The sequence below is a fragment of the Giraffa tippelskirchi genome, chromosome 11, assembly GCF_054371585.1.
Source record: "Giraffa tippelskirchi isolate mGirTip1 chromosome 11, T2T-mGirTip1v1.2.pri, whole genome shotgun sequence".
NCBI lineage: Eukaryota > Metazoa > Chordata > Mammalia > Artiodactyla > Giraffidae > Giraffa > Giraffa tippelskirchi.
This window is the reverse complement of record NC_137285.1, coordinates 13,859,935-13,872,855: the sequence shown is the minus strand read 5'-3', so window position 1 is coordinate 13,872,855 and position 12,921 is coordinate 13,859,935. Positions and strand designations below refer to the sequence as shown.

Below are 12,921 nucleotides of genomic sequence, written 5' to 3'. Positions count from 1 at the left end.
CCCGCAGCGCCGGCCCAGGAGGCAGCGGCGGCCCTGAGAGGCGGGGAGGGCGCCGGGCCGCGCGGACAGCGCCCCCCGCCGCCGCGGGAGCAGCCGCCGCCGCCGCCCGAGCAGGAAGGAGCCGCGCGGCCGCCGCGGACCCCCCCGCCGGCCCGGGCCCGCCGCCCCCGGCGCGGCGTCGCCGCGGCGCCTCCCGCCCGCCCGCCGGCCCTCGCGCCCTCCCCCGGCGGCGGCGGCGGCCCGGCCGCCCCACGCTCCCCGGCGAGGCGCCGCCGCCCGGCCCGGCCTCGCCTCGGACGCCTCGCTCCGACATGCCCCGCTCTGGCGGCCGGGCTCGCGGAGGATCATGACTGCGGCAGCGAACTGGGTGGCGAACGGGGCGAGCCTGGAGGATTGTCACTCCAACCTCTTCTCGCTGGTGAGTAGCCGGGCTGCGGGGAGGGGGCTGTGCCGTGGGGTGGGGTGGGGGGGGGTCGACCTCCGCCGCCGACCAACTTTCTCCTCCCGCCGCCGGGACTTCGCCCCTCCCTTGCCTCTCCCCGCCGTTCGCCTCTTGCCGATTCTCCCCCTTTTGGATCGTCTCTCCCTCGCCTTGGATCCCATCCAGTGTTTATTTGGCTCTTTAAAAATCATTTGTGAGCGCGGCGCTCGGCGTGGAATTTGCATGTGGAAGTCTCAAAGCTGCGGATTCTGGGTCGCACTTCGAACGCCCACCCTCTGTTGCAGTCGCACTCCCCTTACCCTCCCCTTCTCCTCCCTTTTCCCCTCCTAAATGTGGAAGGCTTTTGCCTTGTGTTGCCCGCGCCTGCGATAACAGCTTTTTACCCCCCTTGTGTGGGATCGGCTGCCTGCCCGCCCGCCCGCCTTTTGAATTTTTAAAAAAATTCCATAATGACACCTGCAATTTCGCCCGAAAACAGTTGATTGAATGCGATTGTGTCAGTAAAGGACTCTTGAACCCGAAGCTCCGGCGATTGTAAACATCGACAGCCGCCTGCCTCTCGGGGCTTACTACGCTGGAGAGCCTTAAAGCCATTGCACCGAGCCGACGGAAGGTGGAGAACGCTTTTTCTTCTTTCTCTCCTCCTGTGTCTTTTAAAAACTGCTTTCTCTCTACTCACAACGAATCCACACACACACACACACACACACACACACACACACACACAAAGCAACAAGCTGGGCGGTTTGATAACATCGCTTTTATCTGCCTTCGCCTCTCTTGCGCTCTCTCTCTCTGATAATTGACAACTTTTCCTTCGGATTTGAATCGCCTGCCTTAATCTTGAAGCAGTTAGGGTGTCAATTGTTCTCCTGGAAGCTGGCATCCGACGACGGCGTCTAGATTCATCGAAATTAAAAATGTATAGGGTTCCAGCAACTCTTTCCTGGCGGTGGCAGTGACATTTGGTGGTAAATGCCATCTTTGCTTTTTTTTTATTGGGTCGTATTACCTAGCTCTGAAAACATTCACGTTGTTAAACCTGGCGTTTAGGCTAATAATTGCAGTGCGTGGTCTTTAAATATGTGCTTTGTGCACGAGTTACTGTATGTATAGCTATGTGCCCGGGAGACTACAAATTTGTTTAAATATTGAGCAAAGATTTGTAAACAGATGTAAGGCAATTATGTTTCGAGCGTGGAATATAATTGGAAAATTGGTTGAACGGTTTGTTTAATTTAGACTTGAAAAAAACCCAACTTTGTTTAAATGGTGTACTGTTTTTGGGGGACTGCCTTTAGAGAACATGCATTTTGGAAATTGTTTTCCGTAACCTCTGCTGTACCTAGAGCTTTATTTCCTCTTAATCTTTGTTTACACTGGATACATAATTTAGTGTTCAAATTGTAATTAGTTACATTTAATTATGGGTAGCATGGATGCTTTTTTTTTTTTCCTTTGAGGCTAGTGGAGAAATACAAATGCTTGCCAACTTTTCAAATGGAAGCTTTATTAAATATATTTCATTATGCAGATTAAAAAAAATCAAGACATTCGATTTTTACCTACTGAGACCAAGTGACATAGTATCTGTGCTTTTACTGTAGTAATAGCAGGTCAGTTTTTTTCTTTCCAACGTTTTTATTCGGATATTTAATCTTAAAATTCAGTTATAAGTTGTGATTCTCCCTTTCAGTCCTGTAATAACTTCCTCCTCTTTTCTTCTCTCCATCTCTCATTTAGTATCACTCAGATTCTCAGGGACTTCCATAGGTTAGCAAGCATTGACTAAGGGGTGTTTAAATGGTTTTTGTTTGGTGACTGGTGACCGCGTTGACACTTTATCAGGAAATTAAAATAACCAAGTAGATCAGTATTAGTGAGGAGAGATTCCCCCAAATTACCATATATCATGCTGAGTGATAATGGCTTGTATATATGTGGCTGTTTTGTATACAGTACCTTTCATGTAGGAATGAAAATATATGTGTAGCCAGTCTTTAGTATATATCATTTCTTTTTTATCCTTTTTTTTTTTTTTTGAAAAAGCTTAAGTAAGAATGATGATGTTGCTAAAGATGTTTAATATTGTTTTGGAGAAACAATTTGTAGGAGAGGATTCTGTGCTTTCTGACTTTCTAAAGGTTTGTGCTTAAACCAGGAATTGATTTTTGAGTATACTTTTTTTAAACAGAATTATTCTTTAGGTAGCAACTTTGAAATGCAGAAATGCATTTTTTTGTATTTTTTTAAGAACTATGGAATGTCTGTATTCTCTTATAGATGGAGGTTGGGTAGCTAGTTATTAAAAAATTACAAATCTGTTAAAGAGCTGCTGATACTGTAAATTTTTCTTGCTCCAAATTGAGCATTTTCTTGAAAATCAGATACAGCAGCAACCTGGAATATCAAAAATATATTGCCTAAAATACATTGTATGGAATAATTAATTCCAAAGGAGATAAAATCATCACCTGTTCAAAATAAAGCATGTATTATAAAAACTCTTAGTGCATAATAATAGCATATAGTTTTCCTTTTGACCTGTAGTTTTTTTGAGCAGAGAAAAGTTGCTTATAGAGAATTTACGTAAATATTCTTATTAATGTGGATTGAAATGTAAGCTAGAGCTGATAAAGTTCTGTACCACATTAATGACCCACCCACTTTCTGTTACCTCAGGGTGTTCACATGGCTTAGCAGGAGTTGATTTGTGCAGTCAGGTGCCTTAAGATTTTTGTTAGTCCTTTACTTACTTTGTTTTCTGATAATCGACTGCATGGCATCTTATTTCCTAAATTCTTTGTCAGCCCCGCCTCCTTTTCCTAACATGTGAAAAATGCCATTGTGCATACATGATATGGGTTATTCTTGAAGTTGTGAGATTTGTAGCTACTGCATTAAATGCTTGCCTGACTGTGCCTTTGTGACTCAGAACTGTTTTCTCATGCTGTCCATCACATTTCCGGGAGACTCTCGTTATGTGTTCACTCAGTTATAATTCAGTTAAGTGTGTTAAGTCTGCCCCTTTGGAGAGAGTACCAATGCCCTATGGGGTGTCAGCTCACCCTTGTGGAAAGACATTATAATTTCCAGATGTAAGTATATTTTTACTTTTGTTTCTTTCTGTTTCTTATTCAAGATGATACACAGAAAAGCAGTTTTATGTCTTTCAGCTAGATTTAAGTATATACTCTGACACAAGGCAGTTTAATTCTTAGTTATGTATGCCCCATATTTAAGTTGTTTTATTTGCCTAGAATCTTCCTAACTGTGGGGGATGGGTATGGTATCAAATTCTTCCTTCCTAAATTGAAATACACATTAATACATAATTCCTATTAAGAACCATTCATTCAATATTTGAAGATTTTACAGCAATTTCTCATTGACCTGCTTTCTTTTTTCTTGAGATTTATTTTTATTTTTTTTTGCAGAGAGGGAAGATAGTTGTAGAAACTTTGAGATTTATTCTTTTGAGTTAGAACCAGATGGGGAGGACCATCAATTGAAAATGAGAAAGAAGGAATGATTAATTTTCTCAAATGCCAGTACTTTATATGGAGTATTTTTTTCATCTGAGTTTCCAGTGTTAGTATTTACACATGAAGTGTCTTTGTTTCATGATAGTTCATTTTCTTAAATGAAAATATTTATAATCTGCTAATGTTTGTTTTCTGTTTAGCATTTTGTTGTTAGTATCACATGGTATTACAGTATTTATATATTTTTAATAGCAATAATTGCTTACCCGGTAGTAGTTGCTGTATTAACCTCCAATTGCTAGTAAATATTTTTAAGTACATAATAGACAGCAATTTAAGGCATAGCGAAGCGGTTTACTGGGCCGTTTTAAAGAGCCATTTGTACGTGTGAGGAGTTTGTAATTTTAAAGAGAAAGTAATGTCCACAGGACTTGTGTGGTAGAGTGTGTTGCTGTGTTATTGCTTGAAGAGTTCATCGAGAGGAAGTTAGGCTGCGGCTGCTGCTTTGTGAGAATAAAGGCAGGGGGTGCCTTAGGACAATGAGTGTTGAGTTTATGCCAGGTGCTTATGTAGTTAAGCACTTTCTTTGGAATATTTTGGTCATTTTTTTCATGACTGTATTAGGTATTTGGGGAAGAAACAACCTTTTAAGGCATTCTTTAAATAACATTAAGTTATAGTAGTGGATTATATTAATTAGGCATGGAAAGATTCATTCATCTTTTTTGTTCACGGGCTAATTTAGCCTAGTTAATTCTGAGTTAATTGTATTCATCAAACATTTTCAAAGGCCTTCTCTGCCCTTGAGATTAATAAGAAAGATACTCTGTCACCACTTTATACTATACTCTATGTATTATATATTGGCAAAAGATAGGCATATTCTATAGTAATGTTTAAGTTATTTAGATTGAGGTGAAATTCAGTGTAAATAGTATTACTTTTATCTGGATTTTTTAAAATAAACAATTCAACTTTTTCTCAAATTTTGATTCAGAGATAGACTAGATTGTTTTCTTTTTGGCCACTTGGATCTTAGTTCCCAGACCAGGGATCAAACTCATGTACTGGAAGAGAGTCCTAACCCCTGAACCACCTGGGAATTCCCAGACTAGATATTTTTCTGAATGGTTTAATTTGTTTTCAGTAGAGGAAAAGCATAATCTTTTCTTTTGAAATAGTAGTAGAAGGTACTGATTTATCGTTGTTTTGAAAGTGGATGATATATTTATTTCACAGAAGTTAGTTACTGTGAGAGATTAGACAAAGTTTATGAGAACTAGTAATACAGTTGAATGTTAGATGTTATTACTGAGCTGTGCATTGCAGCCATTTACTAGAAATGGAGAAAAAGAGTTTCCGTGGCATTTCTTTTAGTGTCCTTTATTTAAAATGTGTTATGTGCTAACTTACTTTACAAACTGTGTGTTGTGGCCACCAGAATTTCTATTTTGTCATTGTATAAACATTGCTATTTCGAGAAATTCCATTTAGTGCATTGCAAAGTGAGGTAATTAGGTAGATAGTCTAAAAATGTGCTGTGGGGGATAGTTAAAAAATTTGCATGCACACCTCTTTGTTTCATAGGACTGGTTTAGAGATTTGGAATTAATGAATCAATGGTTGTAGTGTGTATTGGAATTTTGGACTTTCCTTTCCTCTTGAGTCATTTAACTTCTATCCAGTTCAGATAATTTCCTTTTATAGTATGTGCTTTCATTGTTTATTCGAAAGATTTGAAGGTGTTAGCTTTGTTCTGTTGGGGGAATTCACTTCATTACATAGGGGAGATGATTTTCCATTAATCTTGGTAAATATTAACATAAACGAGGAATTGTAAATTCATGTTCATTTGCATGAATGAAATATGTATGTGTGCTCAATTTTTGTTGAGTATAAAGTCACTTATGTACATCAGCATGGTTTTCTATCTTTGCTTTACTTTACACAAAAATAGTTTTAAATGCTTTTAATATGTGATTGATGTTTATTTCAGAGGCAGCTTCCCCAACGTACTACTTTGTTTTGTTACTTAATTTTTAAAATCATCTGTAGTATAGATTGGATTCTGTCGTCATAAATTGGCTATCATAGTTTTCTTTTAGGAACTCACGTTTTACTTGCATTTATATTAACATGTTTTAGTTATGTTTGTTGGAATAAAGTTGTTTTCCTTTTTTAAGCTAATAAAATGTCTTTTAGAGTACATTTGGATTCTAGTCAGGAAAGGTGAGGGTTTTTGTTTTGTTCTTTCTAGATGAGAATTAAAAGAATCAATGGTGTCCAAGGGAGAATGTTTACACCATTGGCATTTCCATACTCTATAGTTTATTATGTATATTTCTGAATGTTTATTTTCTCATTCTAGATGAATTGTGGTAGTCTTATTAAAGCCGTATTTCTACTACTGTGAAATAGCACAGAGCCCTGGTTGACAGCTTTCTGCATTTTGTACTTTTTCCAAGTACAGTGAAATTCCATTACTGTTAAAGGAAACATCCTGAGTTGATTTTTTTAAAATTTCACTTGTGCCTTTATTTTACATTGTTTAAATGGGGAAGATAAAGAGAATTAGGTAAATTTTTCAGGTAAACATTTTTCTCAATCTTCACTAGATCTCTTTAATAATTGTCTTGATTTGTATTAAATCACTACATTAATCGGATATATTTAAGACATTTGATATTAAAATTAAATTTGAAAAAATGATTTGTTTCAAATAAAATATATCATTAATTGTGCATAGAATTCTTTATAATACTGAGTAGAAATTACAAAGATTGTTCACATAAAACATATTAAGTTGCATGAAAACCATGATCTTTCTCCTCGCTCCCATCATTGATATATTTCTGAGGAAGTATTTTTGCATGACACATAAAGTTCCCACAGTCCGTCTGTGCTTAATTTGAGAGCTAATAAGTAAGGTATTCAATAGAGTAAAATCGGTGTGAAAAAGCATTTTGTGTTGGCAGTTCACAAGATTGAGTATTAATGTCCTAAAGAGAAATAAGAAAAAACATACGTATGTCCAACTCAGGAACCAGCTCCTAGTTTTATTGCACATGTATATGTTTGGCATAGTCCTCCTCATCTTTAAGTAGGTCAAATGTCACCACCCTGCGAAGATTTCCTTGACTCCCACAGATCAAACTTGTCACTCTTGCTCCTTCCATATACCACCTTCTGTCACCTCTGATAATCATATGAACTTCTGTAGGGCAGTGACCCTGTCTTAAGTCATCTTTGCATTCCCTTCATAGTTAAATGCTGGTTAACTCGGTTGAATGAATGAATGACTGGACAACTATTCTCTTCCCCACCTTGTTTCGTAAGGGAGTTCTCATTACCCATTCAGGCCCTGATCACAACATGTTATTATTATTTTTGAAGTTTATTTAGCTGTTGAGCTCTATGTTCTGAACATACATTGTTTAGGCTGTATGTACTGTTGCTTGGTAATATTTTAGATGAGTTCTAGAAAGTCTTTCTTAAAAAAAATTTACAGCTGATCAAGAGATGCATGCTTATACCCCAAAGGAGTAGGAATTTGGTTCCTATTTAGATTTTGTGTAAGGTGGTAGCAATCTAATAGATTTTGGAACCTGTTGGAGATTTTGTTTGAGGTTTGATCCAAAATTCCTTCATTTTCATTCTCTAAGAAGTATCCTGTAAGAAGGCTTTTGCTTAATCTTCAGTTATAAGATTACTTTCTCTGAGGTCAGTAAAATGGGTAGTAAACTGGTAATAGGGAAAGTTGAGTGGTATTCACACCCCCCCCCTTTTTTTTTAAACTAGTGACTATATCTGGTTGATCACATAATGGTTCTGTGCCTCATTTTCTCCAATAAACTTGATGGAAATACAGAGGTCAGGAGGTGTGAGAAATCATTTTGAGTATCTTTTAAGGAAAGCACTTTGGATGACTAGATAATGTGTTTTAACAGGAAGAGCCTTATGGCAAATTACAACTAAAGTTATAGAGTAACCCTAGACAGTTAACCAGGAAGTGGAACAGCAAAATTACTTGTTTAAGTATGGCAGTTATGTTGAATTTGTGCTTTTTGAGAGGAGCAGAAGATTAAATTGTTCTTGTGTCTTTCTTTATAAATGAGCCACCTTTAGATGTCACAATTTTTCGTTTGTGTATATGATTCTCAGGTTGCACAGTGTGTCTTTAATAAGCTGGGCGATTTTGCTGTGCCAACCCTGAGCTCTGACTGGCTGAGACTGGAGATTGAACTGTGGCTCTTATTTGGTAGTTTAAGCTATTAATGCCTTGGCAGCTCCAGAGTGCTCTTTGAACTTTAAATAGCAGTTCTATTAACATTTTGAGATTTGTCTCAGGGAACGTCAGAAATAGTACTTAATAAATATCTTTTTCTTTTTAAAGACTAAATCACATTTTAGTGTGACACACCTGTCATAACCCTTACTTTGTTTTGAACAAAGTGTATATCCTCAACTGCCAGCCAGTTTCTATTTTCCATTTAATAATGTGGCGACATCTAAAAATTTTGTTTAGACCTTGTTGAAGGAAGGAAAGCCCCTCCGCCCCAGTGTGTAGTTTTAGTCTTAGTCATGTTGATTATGAACAGTGTCCAAAGTTTTTATCCAAAGTGTAGAATTTTACATTAGTGGTCTCCAGCATTCTAAATATTAGAAAAAGTTGTAGTAAGTTTGCTTTTAAATAAAACCTACTCTTAATTCTGTCGCTACAAATGATGGTTAGCCTATTGTATTGTATTTAATCACTTGTATTATAGAACTCAGATGCTATTTATGGGAGCATTTTTATGGGAAAGTTTAGGTCATTAGGAGTACCTTTCCTCTGACTATAGTGCTGGCCATCAGAGCAGGCCCTCCCTAGAACCCATCTTAGCTCCAGGCAGTGGGAATGAGGCCCATCCAGACTCTGGGTGTGTTTGAAGGGTAGGAGAGGATTGCTGTCTGAAAGAGAGGCTTGAAGAGGGCATGGAGAGGTGAGGGTGGCCTCTCCCCAATGGGAAGGACAGCAGTTTTGGAGCAAGGATTTAAGATACCTTTCTGAGGGTATCTGCTGCTGCTTCCTCTTTGCTGATGTACTCCCTGAAATGTAGGGAGTAGTGACAGGTTCTGTGATGTCATCTTTGCGTGTTAGCTTTTCCCTTTTCTTTTTTCCTTCATTCACCCTTAAAGACAATCTTTTCTACTTGCTATTTTCTGTGATAAATGAGCACTTATGAGCCTCAGTGAAGGGCAAAGGGAATTGGGGGTGAGATTGGAGAAGGAAATGGCAACCCATTCCAGTATTCTTGCCTGGAAAACCCCATGGACAGAGCAGCCTGGTAGGCTACAGTCCGTGGGGTCTCAAAGAGTCAGACACGACTGAGCGACTTCACTTTGGATGGGGTAACTAATAAATTAGTATTTAGACAATTTTTTTGAATGTTAACGGTTAAGGACATGGAAGCCTGGCATGCCGCAGTCCATGTCGCGAAGAGTTGGACACGACTGAGCGACTGAACAACAGATGGTTGAGAAATTTAGGATGTATATAATTTATTTTCAAATAATGTACATACATCAGAAATGCTTGAAATCTGGCTTGGGTTTACAGAAGGGCTAACGAGCTTCCCTAGGGAATAGTAGTAAAGAATCTGCCGGTAATGTAGGAGATGTGAGTTTGATCCTTGGGTCGGGAAGATCCCCTGGAGCGAAATGGAAACTCACTCCATTTTTCTTTCCTAGGAAATCCCATGGACAGAGGAGCCTGGCGGTCTATAGTCCATGGGGTCGCAAAAGAGTCAGAGACAGCTGGCTTAGCGACTAAACAACAAAGGGTTTGATATGTAGGATAAAGACCTGCATATACTATTGATATTTAGTTTCTATAAGATTGTATATGGTAAGGGCAGAGGGAGAGCAACATGAACAGATAGCATAGTAACTCAGCCAGAAAAACTTGGGAGTTTTAAACTGGGTCTTGAAGGAATCGATGGATATGGCTTCTTAGAAGGGGATGGAAAGCTTGCACATTCTTTGGAAGCTCAGTTGTCAACTCTGTCTGTCCTTGAGAATATTTCCTGAAGTGGTATATAGGAGAGCACTTCTAATTTATGGTCTTGGTTCCCTTTTAAAAAACAGTACAAAAACTTACTGAAATATGCTTTTTGTTAGGTGGAAAATTTGAAGTGTGGGCAGACTGATTTAGGCTAAGAAGTGGTGATGTTAAAATAATCAGTTTTCTAAAATAATTCAGTTTTGAACTTTAAAAAAACAGTGCTATATTACGCAAAATGCTAATGACTAAAGTGACAAATATTTCAGAAACTGGACAGACGTGAATCTTAAATGAGCAGATGGGATATGAAACTAAAAGTGGGAGGTAATCCAAGATGATATAGAAACTATTATGAGAAATGAATTGAGGAAAAACAAGTGTGTTAAATGGAATTGCATTTAATAATATGTTTAAAAGCCTTTCTAGGATTGCTGTCTTACATAGACAAATTGGAATTGTTGAACTGTGTAACCTATCATTCTTTAAATTTTGTGCATTTAAAACAAATTAGATTTTGGTCTAGAATTACTTCTCATGAAGCCTAGACATTCAAGTCATGAATATATATGTTAAAGTGTTTTCAGCAGACAATATAATTTGCTTTATCTGACATAAAAATAATAAAGAAGGAATATTCGTAATTTTCAAAGACAATTGTGGTGGACCTTGAAGGAAAGAGTTAAGGAGAGGAAGATGAGGAAGTTTCCTGTTTGGGCAGCTTGGTACTTGGTTGAAATCATTACATATGCTTATTAAGGGTAGAACCTGGATTACAGCAGCTTGCAAAATGAATGAATGGTACACTTCGCAGTTGAAGAAACTTGACTGTGAAACAAGCAGTGATATGGGAGTGGGAAGGGTAAGAGACTGAAAGGTAGATGAAGGCAATTTTTCAGAAGGCCAGAGCCTCATTTGTGTTTGTAGGTTAGGAGCAACTGTAGTAGAGAGATGGAAAGAAAGATGAAAGATACAAGAATAGTTGATAATCAGTGGAACAATCAGGCTGGAAATGGTATTAAGAACCCTTGTGATGGGATTAGCACTGGGAAAAGAGTAAGACACCTGGGAAATAAAAGCTGTGAGGGTATAAGAAGTGAATAAGTATGAAGGAAGTGGGGACAATCTCAGTTGTAGCTTGAGTGCTTTTCAAGTTCAAAAACTAAAAGATACTGAGCTTGAGCCTGAATAAACATGTAAAATGTTTTTTAGTTAAAAAATTTTGTGTTTTACTTGATGTGCTTGTTACTAGCAACAATTTTTGTTTTTATTTTCCTTTAATGGTTGTTTTAAGTAGGTCAAATGTCACCTCCTTTGGTTGTACACTTCACAATTACAGAACTAATTTTGAGCTACTCACACCAGAACTAGAACACATCTGCTCAAATGAGAAGCTTTCTTCAAAGTAGACTCCTTTGAAATGGATCAGGTATTGATGCCATTGTCTAGTATCTTTTGTTTGTTTTCCTTTGGAATTTCTTTTAGAGACAGTTTAGTCATCTGTCCTGAAAAGTCTTATTTTAAAGTATACTTCTTTGGTCAGTGTCTTCTCTCTTTTCTCGGTTCTGCTTTTTGCTCTAAATTATCGCTTATGTCAGCAATTTAGTACCTTCTGATGGGGGTTTTACTGGTGATGAGCAGAAGTCCTGGGAAGAACTCTGCTTTTGGCTATACAGTTGACCCTTGAACAACATGGGTTTGAACTGCATGGGTCCATTTATATTTAGGTGTATTTCAATAAATAAATACTATAGTATTATGTGGCTTGTTCCATGGATCGAGTTCCATGGATAAGGAGGGCTGACTGTGAAGTTACACATGAATTTTCCACTCTGCAGGGCAGGCAGTTCAAGGGCCAGCTGTATTGGAATGCGTACATTATGCATATATGCCAAGAGTTCCTTCCTTGCTTGTACAGTTGCCTTCCAGGTTCTCTGTCTGGTGCTTCAGTGTGTTTGTTTCAGTTCAGTTTCAGTGGAGGTGGATTTAGTGGTCCATTGATTGGACTAGATAGTGGGAGTGCCATTTGTGCTCTCTGGGGATCAAGGCAGATTATCAGAAGAGGAGGAATAGAATTGTAAGTTGTGTTCTGTCTCTGTCTAGCAAACGTCGCTATCCTCCTGAGCTTCATTTTTGGCTTGTTTAGTCACTAAGTTGTGTCTGACTCTTTTGCGACCCCATAGACTGTAGCCCACCAGGCTCCTCTGTCCATGGGATTTCCTAGGCAAGAATATCGAAGTGGGTTGCCATTTACTTCCCCAGGGGGTCTTCCTTACCCAGGGATTGAACCCGTGTCTCTTGCATTGGCAGGTGGATTCTTTACCACTGAGCAACGTGGGCAGCCTCCTCAATTTTGGCTAAACTGAAGTAATTGTAAAGAAGAGCCTTAGGATAAATAAAGTATCCCATTGAGACAGTTTCTTTAGGTTTTAACAGGAAGTTTGGCCTGTGAGACCAAAGTAACTTACCTTTGTCCACTTAGTGTTGCTTTACCCATTTGAGGCTGCCCATGAAATCAACTATGGGCTTCCCTGGTGGTTCAGACCGTAAAGAATCCGCCTGCAATACGAGAGACCTGGGTTCAATCCCTGGGTTGGGAAGATCCCCTGGAGAAGGAAATGGCAACCCACTCCAGTCTTCTTGCCTGGAGAATTCCATGGACAGAGGAGCCTGGTGGGCTACAGTCCACGGGGTCACAAAGAGTTGGACACAACTGAGCGGCTAAGCGCACACAACACGCATGAAGCCATCTATCGTCCCAGGCGTGTTCTGTCAGCAGCTTCTTCCACAGGCAGCAAAGATTAGCACTTATATGCGTATTTAAGATTTTACTTTCTCACGGACTGCCTTAACATTCAATGTTAGAGGAGGTGGTGCAGAGGATGTTTGATCTGTAGCAGGCATGCCTGTATTATTTAGATTGAGTTGCAGTGGCAGTGGCAAGGATTATTTTC

General features: G+C 39.0%; 1 protein-coding gene across 1 annotated transcript in view; it reads left to right on the top strand.

Moving 5' to 3' along the window:
- Positions 1 to 259: 259 nt before the first annotated feature.
- Positions 260 to 12,921, top strand: part of MED13L (mediator complex subunit 13L) — a 284,123-nt gene continuing 271,461 nt past the window's right edge. The window contains exon 1 of the mRNA XM_081539697.1: positions 260 to 418. Coding sequence (XP_081395823.1) covers positions 347 to 418 — 72 coding nt within the window. The 5' untranslated portion in view covers positions 260 to 346. The remainder of the gene's footprint in view (positions 419 to 12,921) is intronic.